General features: G+C 43.6%; 1 protein-coding gene across 2 annotated transcripts in view; it reads left to right on the forward strand.

The window, feature by feature from the left end:
• Positions 1 to 18503, forward strand: part of PRRC1 (proline rich coiled-coil 1) — a 191292-nt gene extending 172789 nt beyond the window's left edge. For both annotated transcript variants that reach the window (XM_085632703.1, XM_085632704.1), the window contains exons 8-9: positions 1932 to 2034; positions 16201 to 18503. In XM_085632703.1, coding sequence (XP_085488829.1) covers positions 1932 to 2034; positions 16201 to 16410 — 313 coding nt within the window. In that variant the 3' untranslated portion in view covers positions 16411 to 18503. The remainder of the gene's footprint in view (positions 1 to 1931; positions 2035 to 16200) is intronic.
• Positions 18504 to 24265: the final 5762 nt, after the last annotated feature.

The following is a 24265-nucleotide window of genomic DNA, read 5'->3' on the forward strand; positions in this document are numbered from 1 at the left end:
CAAGTCCGAAGAGACGGCTTCTTTGGCCGTTCTGTTCTCCAGGACTTTCTGGTGTGATCTTGGTTCGCAGACCTACCACCAGGGTTGGTGTTGCTGGGGTATCTATTCTAAGGTAAGGAATCTATAACTAACGTGTTTCTTTCAGATGCACAAGTTACTTACCTTCAATAATGATATATCTGTAAGAAACATTAGTTAGTTATAGATTCCTTACCACCCCACCCACCCTCCCCGTTCTGCGAACTGATTTCTAGGGTTAAGGACATCCTTCCAGGGTCCTAGTTTTATGCACCAATGGTCAGTGTCTTGCATGGCTCTGTGTTTCTGGCATGGAAAGTCGTGTACAGAACTGACGTCAGCGCGCGAGGGCGGCATCTAAGTAGCTGCCGCAACGTCATTACGGCGACGCTGCCGACGAACGCGGAGCTAACCGGCACCACCTTCCAACGCGCAGAGGTACTACTGACTAAAAAACTTTCTGGATCCAGTCTGACACCTGGGGGTAATTCTAAGGTAAGGAATCTATAACTAACTAATGTCTCTTACAGATATATTGTTACTGAAGGTAAGTAACTTGTGCTTTAACACTTTTCTTTTTGAGTAGTTGAATGTCTCCTGGACTGTAGTCTCATTATAGCACTTTACCCAGTTAAAATTAGAGTGCATCTCTTTATAGGAAATAGGCATTCTCAATTAGTGGTGGGTAAATGTAACGTAACCACAACAACCTCTCACAAGCTGCACTAGAGCCACCTATGTAAATCCTACGATCAAATAGAATTTGTGTCCAATTTGAGGGATTCATTCAAGAGTTTAGAAAGGTTTTAGATCCTTTGTTGACTTTTATCACCTTGATTGGCCAAAGAAACCATTCCCTCCCAATTCTCTTAACACGTGAAACTCCCATGTTGACAATAGCCAGAACCTGTTGTTTTTACCACCCAAGTTCTTTAATGGCAATCAGTGTAAAGGGCATTTGCTCTCTCATTCGGTTAGTTGTTACTTCCCTGCTACACTGCTTTTATGTGTCAGAAATGGGAAATGATTCTTCTTTGCTTGCCATATGACCATATACAGCATGGGTTTCCTAAGTAGGTCCAAGTTTGCCAGATTATGCTCAATTTTTAAGACGTCTTTTTACCATGCATTTACTTTAATTGCATTTAAATGGAACTAGTTTGTATAATCCATAGTGATCCTGAAAATCTGTCATGGATCTGGACCCATTGACCGATTTTGGACTCCATGCTTTACTGTAGGAACCCTATTTATCTGCTTTTGAAGGTAAAATCTATCTCATAAATGTAAATGCCAGGGAGAATTAGTGACTGCTGACAAATAATCTGATCACAACTAAGTTTAATTTGCATATGTCATTCTCCTTGAAGAGAGGAAAAATCTGCTGCTTCATGGAAGTAGTTGTTGGCTGCTACAAAACACCTACCTGTTGTTCAGTTGACGTCAATAAATTGTATCCATAACTACATAGCAAGAGGAATGCAAGCATGTAACTACCACATATTTTGGGATCATGAAACCAAGATTTGCACATGTAAAATTATTAGAGGCTCTCCTGTCATGGGCAATTGAAACTTGCTCAGGTCCCAGTAAACACGCAGGGAATAGGTGAGCTCTCTGGTAGTGAAATTCAAAGTTATTTAATACCAGTGATGAAACTTCAGTGTTGATCCATTCTTGGGGCATCCGATTGTCGTCTCGTTTTCCTTTCAGTATGAATTTAAGTAGTAATGGTAGAAATCTATCTTGCAAAAAGTTTTGTGATAACAGAACGTTATCGTTTATAGGTTAATCTGGTGTCTGTTGTGTCTTCAGACCACTCTGCATAATATACTGAGTGATATATCCAACAAAGGCAGTTATAGTACATGGTCACGACTGCGGAGATTTGATTTGTCATTGTGTTTTTGCAGATGGTTCGATATTGGTTGTGTAATTGTTGATGATCCTACACATGGAATACATCTGGAGTGTTTCACACAGGCTACACCTGTGCCTCTGGATTACATACAGCAGGTAAATGCAGTCAAATCATCATTCCATTACAAGTGTTAAAAAATGTGTATAGATGTGATTTTGTAAAGCTGTTTGATATTTTCAGTCCGTAACATAATGTGCATTTTTATTCTCTATACTTTGACTAACATGATTGAGTAACTTCTGAATTTTAGATTTTTATATGAAAGAACAATAACTGAAGTGTACCGTGTCAACAATACTGATGACATTCATGGAAATATAATCTAATTTAAACTGTGCTATCTATTGTTGAGCTGCGCTCGATAGAACTACCTCTGCCAACAGTCTGTGTCCCAATACCTGTCGGTTCTGCAATCACAGTTAAAAGTGATGCAGTGTTTATCACAGTCTAATATAGCTATCAAATTGCCGTAGATGACTGACTAGGCAACCCCTTCCATGCTGCCTGCCCTCCCGCATATTAATTAGATCTTTGAATCAGATGACAGAGGTCATGACTGCTTTGGTATTGCAATATAGGGCTTCCAGATGTTATTCACCTTGCATGCTTCCTCTCTACCAGAAGGCCGGTAATATCAAGTATGAAAGGGTTAGAAGTGGGTAGGGTCTGGGGACCCCTCTATCTCAACCATGAAGAAAGCCAGATACTTCTCTGAGGCTTCATAAATTGACTGAAACATGTTGACCTAGATAAGGGGCAATAATCTCTCTTAATATATGTTGCTTTTTGATCTTTCTTTAGAAGACCAGAGTACAGTTATTTGATTCTACTACTAGGTGTCTTTAGGAGTATATGGACCCCTTCCCTGTCTAAACACAAATATTGTTCAAAGATAGCATCTTATCCTCATAATAATGGAAAAAGATCTCCAGAAAAGTGCTACTACACCGGACCGACCACCTTATTGTTACAGATCCTTGTGTCTGTGTAAGGAGCAGAGGCAGTAATGAAGCAGGTCACTGCTGTGGGTGAGGGTAAACAAAATGTTTGGTTGGTATAACCCCACCAAGATTTTAAAATGTTTTTTCTGATTGTAGCAATTCGCGTTATTCAGAACTTTTGTTCAATACTTGAGTCCATCAATTCAATAAATCTTCAGGGCTCATGGGTTCAGATAGACCTAGGGCTTAAAGACTATGCAGCAGGAGAAGCAATGGTGTTATTGTGTTCTAGTTACCAGAAAGGGCTTGTGTATCAAAAAACCCGATAACAAATAAAGAGGTCCTTTAGCAGCAGACAATAACATCACTGGTCTCTGTGACTTCCGGAAAATAGATTGATAGCTCTTAACTAAGAGGAAAGCCAAGATGTTGAGAGGACTCATATTCATAGGAGAGAGCAGTGCAACGCGTTACAAAAGGACATGCTAATTTGAATTGTGTCTGAAGGGATTATATGGTTTTCCTCGCTACAAATGACCATAATCTGTCCTCTTCTGCTCGCTGCAAGTCATTCCTAAACATAGATCATATTACAAACACAGAGGAGAGCTTTTTACCAACTTTTAAAGCCCACGATTACATAGTTCTGTAAAGGAGAAACGAAGCTTCAACATCATTGAGGAGATGGTCAGGAAAATGTTTTAATAGCATCTTTATTTTTAGCATTCGCATTTGAAGGTTAAGCCAATAAGAGAACATTCAAACACTTCTCCAAGACTGTTTCTTCTCATATAGCCATTAATGACTTAATCTCTTGCTCCATTTGACCTTTTTAGTGTGGGGAACATGATGTTTATGTTCTCTCTGTGGTGCAGAGGATGTGATTGCAAAGAATGTGAAGATCACGTCTTCTAACTAAGGGCTGTATGCCCTTCTGGTGCTCATACCAGAGGGCTTCCCCTTTATGGCTCTTACCTCGAGCTACTGTGGAAGAGCTTCCAGCAGCCTGGGTTCTTTTATGAATCAGAATCACGAACTTCACTATAAAAGTGAAATAATGCAATCTACCTGCTGGATCCCTACTTGGGAATGTCTGCAGTAGGGCAATCCCAGAGCAGGGATATATTTACTAGTCACCACAGAGATTGTAGTGAATGGAGTGACCCCCCCAGGCATGGCCAGTTGCTCCCACCACCCACCCAGTGATCTTATCTGTCTCTGTGCTCCTCTAAATTGGGCAAATTAGGGCCCCCCCCACACACCCCAATATGCCTATCCCACGGGTACAGAAAGCAACATTGGGTGGGGGGGTGTAATTGAATAATTAGCTGAATGCATGAATGATAGTAGATTGTGACTACATGGATGAGTGACAGCATAAATTGACACAACCAAAAGCTTTGGTTACAAGCCAGACCTATTTGCATTTGCCAGTGCTTGTTACTTTTACTATGAAATGTTTGTTTGTGTCTTGAAACTTGATCTTATTGGCTGGGCTCTGATATTGTTCTAGTATCTTGAGCAGGTCAGTTTTTCAGACGTTCGGGCTGAAGGTGCAAGCCATAATAATAAAACGGAAGCAGTGTTAAGAGAAGTGAGCAGCAGCAGTAGTAATTGTCCAGTACAGCAGGTGGTGCTTCACCTGTTTGTTTCCTTAGGAAACTGAGCCCTAACTATGTGCTGTGTGCTTAATTTAGAGATGGACTACCCTTGTTCTTCCCCCTCATTTAGTTATCTGTGCACTTCTATTTTGCATGAAGGCTGTGTAGAAGAGAGTTGTCAAATATTGAGAACTTGGAACATGCATGTAGGTAATCAAATCTGCTGGACATTTTCATGGTTCATAATTAAACAGTGTGATAAGACCGGTGCATGAGATTCTGGACTGAGTTTGGAAAGAAGATGAAAGAATTTTAAGGATGATATGCTACAAACCAAACTTTCCTAGGACAGTTTCTTAAGGTAATTCCGGGCCCAGGACTTAATTTTAGAAATGGCGAAATAAGTTACTCTAAGAACGCACGCCTTTACCTCGTCTTTTATTTTGAGCCTGTTAAGAATGTGGTGTTATTTTAAAAGATCTTACTGATGTGCATGCCATGCCGTATAGAATAGCAACGACCTTAATGGACACCAAAATTGTTGAAGGAGTTGTCTGATGGACAAATGTGAAACTCCTTTTGGTGCGTAAGAATGCGGTCTGAAAATAAAATACGGGATTTTTAGCTAAGTGGTGTTCACCTTTGTTGAACTAGAGGTGTGCCTGATGTGCTTGTCAGTTTAACCGCACAATGATATGACTCTAATCTGGTTCCCATTCGTTAAAACAATGTTTTGCATAAGTGATCTAAAGATGGTGAACGTCCGATTTTAACAGTTGCATCGTGAGGTGAAACCTCGTATGTCATAAGGGGTTCGTTTATGTGTATACAATTAACTTGCAGTGATAAAACAGCATGAATGCCACGGACTACTTACTGCTGATGTAATTGAAAGTGCAGTTTTCCCTTCTATGTTAACCAGAAAGGCTCTTAAGTGCTAAGCAGTTCGTTTTTTGGGGGGTTTTTACATGTTCGAGGCATGTGAGCTGTAGATACACATGCTTTGCATACTCCTGCCATCAGGTGTTGGGTCCGGATATTTGCAAGTTGTTTTTCTTCAAAGAAGTCTTTCCAGTCACGAGGTAAGGTGACTCCTCCTTTTGGTGATCGTGTGCATGGGCATCGACTCCATTGTTAGATTGTTTTTTTTCCGCCATCGGGTTCAGACGTGTATTGCTGAGCTTCGAAACCATTCTTCAGGTTCCCCTCTGTGCGCAATCCACTCTACCCTCGACTGTATTGATTTGTATGCGTTTCCCACTTCTCTGCATATTGTTTCGGTCAACGAATCCTTCATTTTCGATCGAAAACTCCATGGGTGGCCTATGGGCCTGACCGCGTCAGTCCGGTCTTCTGCTGATGGAACGGACTCCGTTTTTAAATTCTGTCCTCGATGCCACACTAAGTATCCTTGCACCGACTGACATAGTGTGTAACCTGTGCTTGTCTCCGGAGCACAAGGAGGACAATTGCGATGCTTGTAAACCGCTTTGGTCCAAAAAGACTCTTTGCGATCGACAGGCTCGATGTCGTGAAATGCAACATCAGAATATTCAACACACTCCGAATATCTTCAGTGAAGAATCTGAGCATGAAGACGTTGAAGCATCAGTGGCAGAAGAAGGCCATCTTGGTTCCAGAATCGGACTCCGAACTCGAGATAGACATGGAGTCAGAAGACGTGCCTCCGGGACAGGGTGCTCGGAGTACTAATGACCCCTTGCCCCTTAAGCCCATAACCAAAACTCATTAGGCTTCGGCACCACCTCTGCCTTATGGCAATGGTGGCACTAAGACAATGTTTCAACCCCACCGCCTTCCGGCTCAGCACCAAAACAGACAGCCAAGCCTGTCGGCTCGGGACAGGGTCAACCAAAATCCTTTTCGGATCCGAAACCTTACAGTTCGAAACCCAGATCCTGTTCGGAACCGAAATCCTCCACACCGAAAGAAAAGCATGCTTCGGAGCCAAAACCTTCTGCTCCTAAAAAGTAAGTCCATCCTGGCATCTAAGCCTTCGGTGCCAAAATCAAAAGACGGCTTCCCTGAACCTTCTGACTCTAATTTAGACATTGTTCATCCCAAAGTGGATCCCAAACAAAAGAAGATTTATTTCAATCCTGATACAGGACATATTCATGCTCAAACTCTCAAGCTTCCTTCTGAAGATTCACTATAAGATTCTTTTGAAGAAAAAGGATGTGGTTACCAGCCCTGTTTAACCCTCTCCACCATCCCCTCGATTTCAACCCTCTAATCCACATTTAGATCCTTTACACATAACACCTCAGGGATCTCCACTTTCACAGCCTGAAGAGGAAGATATTGGTGAGGAAGATATTCATTAACCTATAGCCTCATGGAAGGAATACACCTTGGACCCTCCATTAGACAATGACCCAGACCTTTACCCTGAAAAAGCCTTCCCCACCTGATGATAATGTGGCTTATCTGGAACTCCTAGCTAGAGCAGCAGAGTACCGTGACGTTACATAAAGTCATTAGAAGAATACTTTTTATTTGAGACACTTGGATCCACACACACATCAAGCCGGGCACTCTCAATGCTGAAGGGCATGATGAGGCATGCGGATGACCTTTTCAATGACCCCGTACGAGCACGCATTTTGACACCTAGAGGTGATAAAAAATATAAACCTTAGCCATCGGATCCTATCTTTATTAAAGGTCAGCTGAAAGGGCTGTTTATTTGCTTGTTGCCCTGCTGCTCCCTAACTCTGCTGAAGGAGAGGTGGACTCTGCCTTCCCTACAAGTGATTTCCAAGGGTTCTCCTACAACTCTGCTGGTGCTGCTGGCCTTCTGGGAGTCCTACCCTTGCCTGAGGTGCCCTCTCCAAATTCTCGGCATCAGAAATGGGATCTGCAGCTGTTTGCTGCGAAACCAACGCATTGTCACCATTGACCCAGTCGGAACCGATGCATCGCCTTCGATGCCGAGGCTGTTCAACAGTGGTTTTACAGCCTGGGCGGCCCGACGTCGACACAATGCCTTCACTTCAGCGAAGGTCGACAGTGACGCAGCAACACAACTGCTGGAAAAGGTTGACGCATTATGCCCTCATTGTCAACGCTGCGCTCCATGCAGGGTACGTTCTCAGCAGGCCAGCCTGCCCACCATCAAGGTTGGGCTGAACTTTGGATTTGCGCTGAACTTTGGATTTGCACTGAACCCTCGTGGCATCAAGTAACCTTTTGACCCCAATTGACTCCTAAGCACTATGTTTGCATTTAATCTTTAAAAATGTATATCTCGACTTCTACTGATTGGATGTTTGTCGTTTTGGTCTTATTTTGCTCAGATAAATAGTCTCTATTTTTCTAAACCTTGTGGAGTCTTTGTGGTGTATTCATGGTGTTACTTGGTGTATGTGTGTTGCACAAATACTTGCACATTGCCTCTTTTGAAAGTCTGACTGCTGAATGCCAAGCTACCAGAGGGTGAGCACAGGTTATCTTTTAGTGTGTGTCTGCTTACCCTGAATAGAGTGGTGGGCCGGGCCTAGGTGCATACCTAAGCCAACCAGCAATCCCATTTCTAACCGCAACGATGGAGACCACGACATTCCCAAGGTGTGTCATCCTGTGCAGTCCGCACTAAGTCACCTCCAATAAGTTCAGCCAACATGATGAGTTGGCGATTTTGGCAGTGACCCCTCCAGAGGAACAGACTTCATTGGGGTCAGGGTCCAGGACGAAGGCGACACCAAGGGCCATGAGTACCCAAGGTCCACAGAACCCCTCTTGCACCAAAAGACTGCTCCCCAGCTCCCACAACCCACCAACCATCACTTGGGTGCACCACAGCCTTCAGAATTTCACAGACACCGAGAGCCTGCCTCCGAGCCAAGACAAAACAAGACTGCCCTCGATCCTGGCTCAAAGCCATATGAACAGGCGTGGAGGTGATGCACAGCAGCAGTCTGTGCCGACAAAGTCCTCCATGCTTGCGCAGCCTGTGGCATTAGCAAAGCCTCAGATGCGCTGCATCCCTTCGGGGTCGACAAGCTGTCAGAGCCTAGCAAGCGTATGGTGTCACCGAACACCTAATCGAAGCCAGGCCATACATCGACTCCAAAAAAATCTTAGAAGCAAAGCTTCACTTTGACTTTGAAAAAAAGTAATAGACTGCTTCAGCATCAACCTCCTATTCTCCTAGGGAGAAACAAACTGAGAAAGACATGGGGCCCAAGAAAAGTAGGATAACAACTTCAAATACAGAGGGAAACTTATTTGAAAATCTTAAAGAACGCATGCACAAGAAGTACTCCATGGAGGACAAACACTTGCCTGAGAAGGCCCATAAAGAAAGAGGCAGAATATTGAACTCCCACAGCCTCTTCCAAAGAGGAAAAGCATCAAGCAGAAGGCCACTAGCCCTATGCCACTCAACATCGCACCACCTCCACAGCCGGTGTCACCATCATCCAGTCACTCACATGATGCAGACACAGGGACCGCTAGTCATTATGAACCTGACACAGATCACCTGGAGACCCTCCCCAAAGCTTAGATCCGTGGGATGCATATAATAGCGTACTACCAGAGCTAGACATTGAAGTCCTCGTACCAGCTAAGCAATTGCCTCCGGATGATACCTCCTCCTAACATAGTGTCACTCAGAGAGCTGCTGAATATCATAAAGTGCAAATGCAAACTACAGAGGAGGAAACAGATTTTGTAGTTGACACTCCAAGTCTGAGCACTCTGTTCAATACATACTTATGCTCAAATCCTCCACGGAAATCTTTAAAGATCCAGTCAAGACTAGAGTCCTTGCACCACATATTGAGACGAAGTACACACCTTCCCCGCTTACCCACTTTATAACATGGGGCACTCAAGAGCAGACTCACTAGTGGCAACAACTGCAAGGAAGAGGGCAGCTTCCCAGAGTACTGGAGCCTTGCCGCCTCCTGATAAGGAAAGCAAGCACATAGATGCGGCAGGTTAGCAGTGGGACATGCTAATCATTTGCGCATAACTAACTCAGTACAGTAACTATCCTGATACAAGAGGGCCACTTGAGACGAAATGGAAAAGTTAATACATTATCTCCCAGAGAAATATAGAAAAAGGGGGTAAAGCTAGTCACAGAGGGTTTGACATATTTCCAGTGCAGCCATACGCTGCGCTCTAGATAGTGCAGACACTGCTGTGAGAGGAATAAACTCCATTCTCCTGCGTAGGCATGCCTGGCTACGCATCTCTCAGTTCAAGACTGAGGTGCACCAATGGCTCCTTGATGTCCCCTTTTGATGGGGACCATCACTTCGGCCTGGAGGTGGACTATCAGCTAGGGAAAATTAAGAAAGACACAGAGATTGCAAAATCCATGGGAGCTCTGCAGTCCACTACACCACACCAACAGTCCTTTTGTAGGTATCGAGGCACCGGGCTTCCAAAGCGAACACCGCTGACACTCAAACATATGAAAAGTGCATCATCAACAAGCAGCCGAGAGCTACTACAGAGGAAGTTACAAACACAGTGATAGGGTTAGAGGAACTCCTGAAAAGGAAGCCGCTACCTCCAAACAGTGGCTTAACATACATGCCCCCCCCCCCCCCCAAGCACACGACACCTGTCGGAGGAAGGCTACAGCAGTTTCACCACCTGTGTCCAGAGATCACATCAACCAGTGATTGCTATTCATCATCTGCAATGGATACTGCCTAGAACTCACTTCCCACCCACCTAACATTAGTCCTCACAGAGAAACATTCAAACCTCAGCACCTTCATCTTCTCAAAGAGGAGGTAAAAGCTCTGTTAAAGGGTACCATTGAGCCTGTCCCACTCGGACATCAAGAAAAGGGGGTGTACTCCCTATACTTTTTGATACCCCAAAAAGATGGGAGACTAAGGCCAATACTAGATCCACGACTGCTCAATATTTAATTTTTGTCAGAACACTTTCACATGGTGACACTACAGGATGTAATACCACTGCTACAATAAGGCGGTCGATCTGAGCTTCATCCTGCACATCTCTGGTACTTCCGTTTTGTTGTAAATGGTCATTACCCATTCTAGTTTTGTCATTTAGAGTGACAACAGCCAGAGAGTGTAGAGAAAATGTCTAGCAGGGGTGGCAGCCCATTTAAGATGACACAACATTCACTTCGTCCTACACCTTGACGATTGTCTGGTCAAGAGTTCAAAGAGACAGAGAAGCCTGCAAGCTACCAAGCCCACCATCAACCTGTTGCACAAATTGGGATTCACAAAAAATGTCTCCAAGTTACAGCCTCTTCAAATACTGCCATATCTGGGAGCAATCCACAATTTGATCTCTGCCACAGCATTCCCCTATTTACAAAGGGTTCTTGATCTCCAGAACCAATAGGCTCTTTTTTCAGCCACATCGTCGCCTGCCAGTCAAGACGATGATGCGCCTTCTGGGCATGATGGCCTCTTGTATAGCAGTATTTCCTCATGCCAGGCTACACATGTGCCCCTTACAAGAGTGTCTATGATCTCAGTGGTCACAAGCGAGGGGACTATTTGGAGGATCTAGTATTTGTTTCACCCCGAGTCCATAAATCTTTGAACTGGTGGGACACATAGAACGTCGTCAAAAGCAGACATTTTTTGGATCTAGTACTTCATGTTACTATCACCAGGGATGCATCACTCATGGGATGGGGTGCACACTTAAAGGACATGACGGCCCAGGGACCTTGGACTGCTAATCAGCAAAAACTCCACGTCAACATACTATAGCTTATAACCATTCAGATGGCTTTAAAAGCCTTCTTCCCCAACATAACTGGAAAGAATGTTCTTCTCAGGACAGACCACATAACCGCAATGTATAAAATTCAGAAACAAGGAGAAACCCATTCGATACAGCTGTCTCAGCTAGCACAGACTATATCTAGCACTGGGCTATTCGCCATCAGGTCCACCTCTTGGTGAAGTATCCTCCGGGAGTGGACAGTTCAGTAGCAGACCTGCTAAGCTGGATACAGAAACAAGTCCATGAATGGGAACTCCACCCCTGAGTCCTTCACTGCTACTTCCAGTGGAGGGGGACACTGGATGTGGACCTTTTCCCCACTGTAGAAAACATAAAATGTCAAAATTTCACCTCCATGTACCACCAACCACAGTCCGTGGGCAATGCTCTTTGGATTGACTGATCAGGGATATTTGTATATGCTTTTCCTCCTGCCCACTCATTCCATATCTGGCTAGGAAACTCTGACAGACCTCTCTCAAGATGATTCTTCCAACCCCCACCTGGATGTGACCGCTCTGATTCTCAATGCTATTAGAGTTGTCCCTAGTGCCTCACAAGAAGCTCCCCAACATAGCAGATCTTCTCACTCACAGCAAGGGCGGGGTCAGGCATCCAAACCCCAAATAACTCAACCTGGCAATCTGGCTCCTGAAGTCGTAGAGTTTGGATACTTGCAATTACCTTCAGAATGTATGGACATTCTAAAGAAGGCAAGGTGCCCAACCACAAGAGCTTGTTATGCAGCTAAATGGAAGTGTTTTCGACTACTGTGCAGACTAGCATGTAGACCCTTGCGTGCCTACGGTGCAACAGATACTATGTACCCTGTTACACCTGCAGAAATCATATTTAGCTTATATTTCCATACCATTGCAGCTAGCCGCAATTGCGGCTTACCTGCAAAACCTCAAGCATCAGTCACTTTTTTTCATATACCAGTTGTCAAAGCTTTTATGGAAGGGCTAATAAGAACAATTCCACCACACACTCCACCAGTACCAGCATGGAAATTAAATGTCGTTCTTACAAGGCTTATGTCCACACCTTTTGAACCAATGCATTGTTGTCCTCTGCAGTTCCTCATTTTGGAAGGTAGCTTTCCTTGTAGCTATAACTTCCATGAGAAGAGTTAGTGAAATTCATGCTCTTACCATATAAAATCCTTATTTCCAGGCTTGAGTACGTCTCCATACACAACCTAAATTTCTCCCAAAGTTAATCTCTCTCTTCTATTTAAACAAAACACTTGATTTACCAGTTTTTTCCCTAAGCCAGACACCGTGGCAGAAATGGCACTCGGTACACTTGATGTATTACATTGAGAGTACTAGACCTTTCATGAAAATACAACAGATTCTTGTGACCTTCTCAAACCCAAGAAAGGGTAAAGCCTTTTCTAAAGCAGGAATCGCAAGATGGATTGTAAAATGTACTAAAATTTGTTATGCCAAACGAACTTTACCAACCATTCCACAAGCCTGCTCTACAAGGAAGAAGGGTGCTTCAGTGGCTTTCTTGGGAACATCCCCCTAGCTGACATTTGTAAGGCAGCAAACTACTTGGTCTAATCCACACACGTTCACAAGACACTATTGTGTGGATATTCAGGCCAGGCAGCGGTCCCTTGTGGGACAAACAGTCCTACGGACGCTATTTCAAACATCTGCACCATCCAATGCCTAGAGCCACTGTGAGAGGAGTACAGCTTTACAGTTTATGCATAGCATATTTATCTGCAGCCAACATGTTCCACAAATGGAGTATGTTTCCCTGTAAGAATCTATTTTAGGGTGTAGTGCTGCATATTCACATGCGCCTCCCCGCAGGTAAGCGATGCTGCCAGATTTACATGTGTTAGTCTAATGTATACATAATATGTACATATTTTAACATGTTACACACATGTTCAGCAGCTAGTTCCATCCTCCCTCGCCAGAATGGCGGGGGAAAAATAACCAATCTAGCAAAGGAGCCGTTGAACTGATTCAGTTTCGTCTACCCGAACTCCTGTACTCATAGTAATTTTTTTTTAAATGTAGCACTCTTTTTCAAACCTATGCCGCCCTAAGCGCTGTAAATAGAAAATATTATTGTGACCTTGTTGAAAGCGCCAATGCAAATCAGGATTGGCCTAGCTTGAGCTGTATAGCTCATCACTCCCGAAGACTGGGGCACCTCTGAAAGGTTGCCCATCTTCTCCTCTTCACCCCTGAAATCAGATTTACATTTGAAAAATGGAGTTACCCTTTTCCACATCAAAGATTCTCCTTTTGCTGTTCGCGCGCAGATGCGCTGTACCTCTGTGTTCCATGAAAGTGTTTATTCCCTAACCCGCATGCATTAGGTTCTCGAAGTTTGTTTTATTCTGATTGCCAAAGCAGCCTCTTGTCAGGAGGTACGGCTTCCCTTCCTGTATCTTGCTCATAGAAGTTAAGTTATGGCTTTGTTTTGAGAAGTATGCCACAAGGTGAAATCTGCTATTCAACCACATTTATAAGGTCCCAAAAGGGTGACCTATTAGCTATGTCAATGCTTGTTGATACATACAAGTCAACACTATGGTAGGGCCTGAACAACCCAGAGGACTGGGTGCAGTGTATTTAAAGGGTAGAATATATGCTTTTTAGTTTTACATGTTCTGGTAGTGAAAAGCTTATATTTGTTTTCCAATTCTGTATAACCTGCCATAGGATAAGATTGGAGTTACCTTATTACATTTTATTTAATTACATTTAATAAGCTGTAACTTTAAAATAGAAGCATGTAGCCGGTTCATGTTGGGTGTCTTTGAAATTGTAATGAAAAATCCTCTCTTATAGTAAAGTTGGATTTTAAGTTACCGTTTTGAAAATACCACTTTTAGGAAGTTGGCATTTTTCTGCCTTAGCCATTTTGTTCCTACAGCCTGTCTCTGGGTCACATGACTGTGTGTAGCTGGCAGATGGGCTTTTTGGGTTCCTCCTAGACAAGCATGCACAATAGAGAGCTTAAGTGGGTCTGGATCGGCTATCACTGGCAGAATGGGAGGGCGGAGTTGGGCACAGCCCTACTTACACTTGAATAGGCTGTGTCCTGCCACCACACAAAGGACTGAATACTCTGTCTAGTTAGTCTGGAGCCAGGACAAGGAAGTCAGGATGCCTGCGAACTTCAAAGGGAAACCTCTAGAAGCTTCTCCCACTTCAAAGGAATGCCCTGGTATAAAACCTCCGACACCAACTCTTCATTACACTTCTGGACCTGTGGATACTCAGCCAGGAAGGAGGACTGCTGTGCTGCTGAAAGGAGTGCCACTCTGGTGGACTGCTGCTCTGGAGGACTGCTGCCCTGCTGTGCTGACCTGCTGCCCTCTTGCCTGTGTTAGAAGGACTGGACCTGCATCTGTTGAACTCAGGACCTCAGAGTGACTTCAAGGGCTAGTTGGCTCGCTCCCTGACTAGAGCCTTAGGGACAGAAGGCTCCAACCACCTTGACTGCCTTCTGTGAGTCCCATTCTGCCAAGTGGTGCCACCCCAGTCCTGAACCCTTGGAAGTCGGCCTTTAAAGTGCTCTGCCAGCTCCTCTGTGGATCCAGCAGAACCAACGCATCTCCTCTGCTCTTGGGCGCAATCCCAAGCAGAACAAACGCATTGTCTCTGTTGTGAAGGTTTCCTGATCCGAAAGACTCTGCATCGACCTTTCAGACTGCATTGGAACCGTCGCCTATCCAAAGTGTCTCAACGCAAGCCTTCGCATTGCAAATCTCTTGTCGAAAGCAGCGTTGACGACACCACAGGTTCTCTCAACTGAGGACCTCTGAACAGGCGCTTCACCCCGACTTCGTATCGCAAGCACTGATCGACAGAATCCTCCACGACAACGCAGGATCTCGCATCGCAGCTCCGCAGCACCTCCGATCCGATACATCGCCTCAGCTGCACAACACATCTTCGCAGGTGGCCCTCGCAACACTCTGCAGTCGGAATTGTATTTACTACTGTTCAGCAGGCCTAACCGGGTCCCTGTTGCCAGTGCGCTCCTTTGCGGTTGGCCTGAACTTGCGACTTTGTCCCGGTCTGGCGTGACCAGATATCCACAGTTGGTGTCTTGTGCTTTTCGGCACTATTTTCACTGAAACCTTTAAATGTGCATACCTCCGGTTCTACTGATTGGATTTTTTTAGTTTTGGTTTTGCCTTATTTATTAAAAATTACTCTTTTTCTAAATCTGGTGTGGGATCCTTTTGTGGTGTGTTTTCATTGTGTTACTGTTTTAAGTGTTGCACAAACACTTTACACACTTCCTCCGAGTTAACCCTGACTGCTCTGTGCCAAGCTACCCGAGGGTTGAGCCCAGGTTCATTTAGGATTTGCTTATGACCTCATCATGACCATGATTCTGGTTCCTGCTTGAGGCGGCTTTCATCCCCCAACCATTGACGCAATTTCTTACAAACATTTTTATCCCCAATCATAAGGAAGTAAATTGAGTAGTGCAGGGGCTGATCTGGTAAATGCAAGGGGGGGGGGGGGGGTCTGCAACTGCAGATCCCTATCAATGCATTAAAATACAGTAGATTTTCAGTATTACTGTACTTCCATAAGATCAATAGAAAATTGTTTCCAAAGCTCTCTATAAAGCAGGTGGTGGGTACATGTAGATGAGTCATTCCGTAGAGGACACATGTAAATATCAATATTATTGAATGCCGTTAGCTGTGAAAACCATTACTTAACTATAAATGAGTATAATCTCACTGTAATATGTATTGTTTAGAAAAACTTTCTAAAAAAAAAATACCTGCCCATTCCAATGTTGTGTTTTAAAGTTCTGCTTATGCCTACAATAGATATTGTTATTGTTAAATCTCTTCTTTTTGCGCGCAAAGACACTTACCATGACTAATACTTAAAGATTATCTCTGATGTAGGTGTGCAGAGAAATGCCAGTAACCTGTGCCACTCTTGTTTCTTTCTAGGCTCAAAACCTCACTCCGCAGGACTACAATCTCCGGTGGTCTGGCCTTTTGGTGACAGTTGGTGAAGTTGTTGAACGGAATGTGCCTCATGTGAGCAAGACTGATTGGCACGTGGCGTTCACCGGCATGTCTCGCCGACAGATGATTTACAGCACAGCCAAAGCCTTGGCGGGGATGTACAAGCAGCGGCTGCCGCCCAGGGCCTCGTGAGAGGCAGCCAGCATTAGACTGCGCAGACTCTAATGGGCGTCACGCCAAAGAACAGGCCGCATCTTCGAGTAATCTAGCTATCACTGGATAGGATCAAGATTTGGAATCAAATTGCGTAATGTAACCTGTTTATCAAAGGAAAGCCTAGCCGTCCTATTTAAGTAGTGGAAGCTATTTGTAGTTTGGAATGTTTCTAAAATGCTATGTAAAACATTTTTTACACACTAAGCTTTGGCCAGACATTTACATCTCTTTTCCTTTTGGCTCCTTCATGGGTCGCAATGACAATCGCTGGTAGGGGGGCGCTGGGTCGTATCTAACCCAGCATACCGAACCTGGAAAATGCATCTAGTCTGTTTGGAATTTTCTGGAAGCCCCAGTGCGCTTTTACAAGCCCACTTGGAAACCATATGGTATGGCCATTTGGTCCTTTCTCGAGAGATATTGTAACGCTAAAGCGCATAACCCCAAGCATTTTTGGGCCCAAGTTACAAAGTGACTTTTAAAAACAAACATAAAAACAAAATGAACGGAAGTAGGATCAGTGTGCAGTCCAGTCTGCAAATGGTGCTTTGTGTTTTATTAAAGTCCCTGACCCATTTTGTTGGAACCAGACAGACTGACTCACTTATTTATGCTGAGGAGACTGCAGGTGGCTTCCCCTCTCCTGGTCTAGTTCATATTCCAACATAGGCTGTAGCACTGCCTCAGGTAACCTATCCAACAACAGACACGGATGGTTAAATATTCTGCTACCCAAGCAGTATCAAAGCTTCCAGTACCGAAATAGTTTGAATGAACTCCGTGTTCATGAATACAGGATTGAGGAATTGCTTTCCGACACTCACTCTGGTATAATGAAGAGGTTGCCGAACACTTTCCTTGGGGCTTCCATAGTGTTCTCGTTGCACCTTAATTTCTTTGACAGTTGCAGCATGAATCAAGGGCTATCACTGGCTCTTTGGACTACTTGGCATCTCCCTTCTCCTAGGTCTCCATTTCTGTTGCCAAACCTTATTTCTTCTTACCTTTAAGGTAGCCATCCTCCATGCATGTATGTTTGTAGGTACAGAATTGCAAGGCACATTGAAACTCTTCTGAGAAATGAGGTCAGTTCCTTTTTTTAACATGGTAAACCTACTCTTATTTTATAACGAATGACCTACGGTTGGCATTATGTACGAGCAGATAATGTGCCTCAGCTTTGCAAAGCATACATGTGCATCAACAGACTGAATCCAACTCCTATAAACCAGTTCAGAGGGCTAGTTGTAATCTTGAACATTTCTTGTGTATTTAAAAAATATATGTTAAGTAGATCAGGTTTGCTTTTCCTAATAGCGTGTAGTGCCTGGAGATGGGCTAGTTTGTCACCCTCATTTCAAACACCTGTGGGATGTTTTTATGTAAGGAGAACCGGTTTTGTTTGATCTTGCATGCAGCATATGAATGTACCCCTGAGGGGTAAGACCCTTGGTAAGAGACGAGCCTTTACAAGTGTAATTCAGGAGGTCCAGAATTCACGGCTGTATTCCAATGACAGCAACGTTGTGCACAGACAGCGACACAAGGAAACGCCAGATTTGTGTCTTTTCCTAGAAGAACTTTTTTTTTTTTTTTGGCACTAGGCAAAGTACAATCTACAAATCTATACCCGCCTCTCTCCCACCAGAAGAGTCGACTCGCGGACATGCTTTTGACCACTGCGGCTGTGCGGGCTTCTTACAATCTTTGGTGCTTTTTTGTGTGCTCCTGGACACGAGATCCATTAATCCAGGCAACCCCAGTCTGAGTCTGCGTTTTCCTGGTAAGGAACTTGATACTAGGTAGAGACTCCAATTATTGCAAATTGCAGAAAAGCAAATTCCTAGTCATAGATTTCTCTTTGCCTTAAATATTTGCTCAGCAGTTTTTTCTGCTCTGCCTTCTCTTTTCTACCACCTTTGAAAAGATATTTTGTAATCTGTACTTTTTAGCTAACTTAATATATTTGTATACATAAGAATTGCTGCTTCTGCCTCTTCCCGCCTAAATGACGTTGTAATTTTTACTATGCCATGTAACTCATAATTAATAAATGTTTTTACAAATGCTGTTGCAGTGCTCTTGGTAATGCGCAATACTTTCTGAATGTTATCCTTAAACTGTTTTTAATCGTATGGATGCTTTGTCATTAGTGTCTGGTTATTATCCGTTCTTTGATCTCAAACCAACAAGTCTGTTTAAAAAAAACAAAAAAACTATAGTGCATCTTGATTGACTGGCGATTTTGTATGTGTAGTAGTTTGGATTGTTTAGCGAATGAAAGTGAAAATATGTAAAATCATCTAAATTAATGGATGAATGGTTGTGACTGCAGCCTATTCTCAACTCCACTCCTAGTGCTGCTCACTCACCTAAACATCCGCCCATCCACACTCCCAACAACTACTCTATCAACAATCACCCACGTACACCAACTCCTCTAACCTCCCTCTACATATAGAAACATACGCCCAGCAATTACCAAGCATGTTCACTAATAAATAGCCCACAGTGTTAGCTGTGCCAGTGCATGTTAAACTTGTGTTGTGCTCCTTATGCTTCAAAGGCTGACGCTCTGTTGTGACGTTGGTCTCTGGGAGAAACACTGGGAGCTAGACAAGAGCAGCCTAAAGAGCTGCGGGCCTATCACATTCCTCCCAGTGGTTTCAAAAGTTAGGAGGCAACATCTGGTCTACTGGATCTCAACTCTTTGGACACTAGAGATGGGTCTAATAGTTGGGTTCTGATCTAAAGATGAGATGGAGGCGCAGGGGCATAGCTTCAGGGGGGGGGGTGTTTTGGGTGTAACACCTCCCTAAAAATAGATTTTGCAGTAAATGGTTAGGTACTGGTGCATTCAGTTGGGTATGGTGATGTGTCTGTCGTATTTCACACTGGATTTTTACATGTACACACAAGACAAAAACATGCATACACATGCATCTCATGTCTGCCATAAAACGTGGTTAGTTTGAAAACAATTGCACTTTAAGTACCCCTGACAACCCTTTCCACTGCCTCTTAAGTCCCCTTGTGTCCTGCTTCTCATATTGTATTTTAGCATCATATACCAGTGTGACTGTTGGGAAATCTGAAGCTTACACCCTCTAATCTTACTGACCAAGCTACGCCCCTGCCTGCTAGCCATGTTGAATCAATTACTTGTTACCAGAGACAAGGTTATACAACCATGGTACCTGCTACTGAATCCCTCTGCTGCGTTTCACATGTTGCAGGACATTCATTGGAGTGATTCAGGGCATTTTTGAGGAACCGATCATTAGTCTTGTTTCTACACTCCTTTTAGCCTGCTGAACATATTACCTGTGTGGTGTCACTAGTTGCACCCCTTTTGTTTAATCTGTTTGTGCAACCAGATGGGGAATTTGCATACTCTTTCAGAGGTAAGGTACACTTGGGAACTGAAGACACCTATTGTTTGCTGAAGAGCACAGGCAGGAATGACTTGCGTGGATCCCCCGGGTGTCTAGTTTTCAGAAATGTGTGGGTCTGGATGGTTGCCCTAGTTGGCCGCAGAGCCAGAGGCCAAAAACCCAGATAACCCCCCCCCCCCCCTTTGCAAAACCAGGTCATTTTGTGAGGGTAATTTTGATGTCTTCACAATACGTTTTTGGGCCCTTGCCTGCCGTTTGTACTTGACCCAGCCACACAAGTATTGTATTGCAAATGTAATTGCATTTATATAACGCTTACTACCCCTGACGATGCGTTAAAGCACTTTTTCAGCAAGTGGCATGCTACTCCGGAACCCATGAAGGATTAGTGTTGAGTTAGTATAGTGAAATATGAAAGTAATTTGAGTGGTGGAGAGGTTAGTCAGTTATTTGGATTCAGAAGGATAGCGGAGGGATAGAAGAGGGAAAAAAGGTTAGCATTTATATAGCGCTTGTTACCCCTAATGGGGTGTTGAAGCACTTTTTCGACGAGTAGCACGCTACTCCAGAACCCATAAAGGATTAGTGGTGAATTAGTATAGTAAAGAATGAAAGTAATTTGAGTGGTGGATATCAGTCAGTTATTTGGATTGAGAAGGATGGCGTAGAGATAGAAGCCGGAAAAGATTTGCATTTATATAGCGCTTGCTACCCCTAATGAGGTGTTGAAGTGCTTTTTTCGGGGAATAGCACACTACTGTGGAACCCGTAAAGGATTAGTGGTGAATTAGTATAGTGAAATATGAAATTTGAGAAGTGGGCATGTTAGTCTGTCATTTCGATTGAAAAGAATAGTGGAGGGATAGAACAGTGAGGGATTTAGACTTTTTTTGGGGGTCATAGCAGTAGTGGGAGGCTTGGTATGAGTAAAAAGGGATGTGGAGGGGAAGAGGCAAAGGGAAGAGTTTAGAAAGGCTTGTTTTGGGGGATCAGTATAGTAAAAGAGGTGTCAGGTGGTGCAAGGAGGGGTAGAGTACGGGAGAGTCTAGAAAGGGCTATTTTGGGCATCATAGTAGTGGTATGGGATTTGGGATGAATGAGAGTGGAGGTAGTGGATATATTGATAGAGGTATAGGGTGAGAAATAGGCAAGTTCATTGTAAAGAGTAGTAGAAAGAGGTTTGAGATTAGTTAGAGTTGAGGTAGAAGATATATTGAGAGAGGTATAGGGTGAGAAATAGGGTAGTTGATTGGATATGCTGAATAAGAAGAAAGTAATAAATATATAGATCCATAAGTACATGGAAAGTTTATAGATGCATAAGGGAAGTAAGCATATGTAGATCAGACATTGATAGAGGTATAGGGTGAGAAATAGAGTAGTACATATTATATATATATATATATATATGTGTATATATATATATATATATATATATATATATATATATATATATATATATGTATTCACTGAAAAAACCATAGGTTTCACACACGTTATAGTTAGGAATTAGCATTTAAAAAACCTTGCAAATTCACTTAAAAAACCATAGGTTTCACACCTGTTACAGTTAGGTGGATATTTCACTCGTAAAAAACCAATGAAATTCCCCCGTTGTAGTTAGTTCAGATAACTATAACTCGCGCGTGCGCAATCCTCTGCTCATGACGTCACATATTCCATCACTCATGACAGGGTCAGTGGCATCACTCTTGACATCACTGATGACATCATCCTTGTGATATAGAGGCGGTCGCGCGAGTTATAGTTATCTGAACTAACTAGAACGGGGAAATGTCATTGTTTTTTTACGAGTGAAATATCCACCTAACTATAACATGTGTGAAACCTATGGTTTTTTAAGTGAATTTGCAAGGTTTTTAAATGCTAATTCCCAACTATAACGTGTGTGAAACCTATGGTTTTTTCAGTGAATTTGTACGGTTTTTTAAATGCTAAGTTATGTATGTATGTATTTTTTTTTTTATATATTTATTTTACAATAATCTACATCTTAAACATATATTATTTTTTTTATGATTTTTCACCGTGCGCGCACCCCCGCGATTTAAAAAAAAAAAAAAAGTAAATGTTTTTTTCTGCCTTCGGGGTCCTTCAGGGACCCCCTGACAAAGGCTAGGGGGTCAGGAACTCTCTACCCTGCCCCCTTTTCACGTTCGCCACCTTCCTTTTCCACTCTCGCACTGAAAACAAACAAAATGGCGGCCGACACTTCTGATTTCGACCGATTCGAACGTTGACTGACATGTAACAACCAATCAGAATTATGCTCGCGCACGTTAGGATGTGCGCACGGTGCGCGGCTATAGATATGAATGTGCTTTTAACTGCAATTTTCTCAGGAACTACTGAACAGATTGACTCCATATATGCAAAAGGCACTTCCCTGACCTGAGGACTACCTCTCTGCCAAATTTCAAGTAATTCTGTTCAGCCGTTCGGGCTGTACCTTCGACTAAAGGTCCTATGGGAAAATGCATGGGGAAAACGCGTTTTGGGACCCCCCTTTTTTCTCGGCCCCCGCTTGACATCCCCCCCGAGACTTTCAGGGTAGGAGCTGAGCGGAGCGCCCCATTAGTTTTGAAAATTTTGCGAAGATTCGTCAACCGGCGCCAAATTTATTCAAAATAGAATTTTGCGATTTTCTATGGAAACACGGTCCTAACTATAGCTATCTACTGGCGACTGCCAGTAGATTATATATATATATATATATATATATATATATATATATATATATATATATATATATATGTATGTTTTATTAATTTATTTTTAAAACATATGTATTTGCTGCAGATCATATACTTGTGCATAGATCGCCATCTGGTGTTTGGCTCGGATGTTTCCACTTTGTTTTTGTCTTGGAAGAATTCTTTGTGGTCACTAGATAGGTGACTCCTTAGGGGGACAGAGCGCATGGGCATCGACTCCATCTTCAGATTTTTTTCCGCCACCTGGTTCGGATGTGATTTGCTGCGCTCTGGGTCAGTGTCGTTTTCGAACCCCCTTTGACGCGAAATCCCGCCCCACTCGACTGTATTGTCTCGATCGCGTTCTCCATTCGACAAGTATCACCAAAATAAAATCCTCGACCTCTATCTTCAACGCGGGCCTTTGGGCCTATCCATGCCGACCACGCCAGCAGTCAATGGAAAGGACTCCTTTAAAAAAAATGCCCGGATGTTGTGCTAAGTTACCACACACGGACTTGCATGAGGTTTGTAATCTCTGCCTTTTCCCGGAGCACAAAGACAAGATCTGTGGGGCCTGTGCATCTTTCAGGTCGAAGGAAATCATCCGTGACCGTCTGGTTCGACATCACGAAATGTCTCGCGGAAGCAGCTCTATTCCAGACATCTTCGGAGCAGATCCCAATCTCGAGCCGGAGCAACAAGCTAATGAAGCAGACGTCGAAGACGAGACAGTCACCCTGGCTCAGCGGTCCGTGAGTACCGAAACCTCTCTCCCAACCAAACCTAAGGCTCCGGTAACCCCTTCGCCCTCGGGTTCAGGTCGACACCGGCAACACATTTCAGACGCCCCGCACTCTGGCCCGGCTATGAAACCAAAAGAAAAGCCTTCCAGCTCGGGTTCGAGACAACCCCATTCCGGTGCACCTTTGGCACTGAAACTGAAAACCAAAGAGGTGCCATGCCCTTCTTCGCTGGCACCGAAAACAGCCTCGACGCCGAAGCCCTTGGCGTCGAAACAAAAGAAAGAGAAGCATTCCGAGCTGAAAAAGGTCTCTGAGCCACAAACTCCTATACCAAAAGCTAAGGAGTCCAAGAACCCACAGAAAGCTTTGGCACCAAAAAAGGACACTGTACCCATACAGCAGCCTGTGCCAGATTTTTCAGATCCAAAACAAAAAACTCTCTACATTGACCCAGAAACTGGCAAAGTTGTCACCAAACCTCCTAAAAATAGAAAACTGGACACTTCAGAAGACTCTGAAATACCCATGAAACGGAAAGAGATAGGCACTAATACTTCTCCACCTCTCTCTCCTCCAGCTGATCAAAATCTAATTTCTCCAGCACACTCCCCACAACATACTTTTTTCACCTGAACCACAGGCACATTTTCAGTGAAAAGGCATCTTTCTTCCGCAGCCAACTAGATCTGGCGAAAAACAGACCGAGAGAACTCTTCAACATTGTCAAAAGCCAAACTAACTGCACTCCCTCTCAAGAAATCAAAGCCACCAATGAGCGTTGTGAAGAAATTGCCACCTTCTTCAATAAGTCTCGAAAATTGATCAATCCTTCATCCAAACCTCTAACCCTCCTTCCCTCTTAACCTGCCCCACTCTAACCATCCCTGATCATTCAGAAAGAGTTCTTACCAAGGACAATCAGGTCTGCCTAGTGCTAAAAAACAATGCGCATTGGTCCAACTTTGAGCTAATTTCT

Source organism: Triturus cristatus, chromosome 2_1, assembly GCF_964204655.1.
Source record: "Triturus cristatus chromosome 2_1, aTriCri1.1, whole genome shotgun sequence".
NCBI classification, from domain to species: domain Eukaryota; kingdom Metazoa; phylum Chordata; class Amphibia; order Caudata; family Salamandridae; genus Triturus; species Triturus cristatus.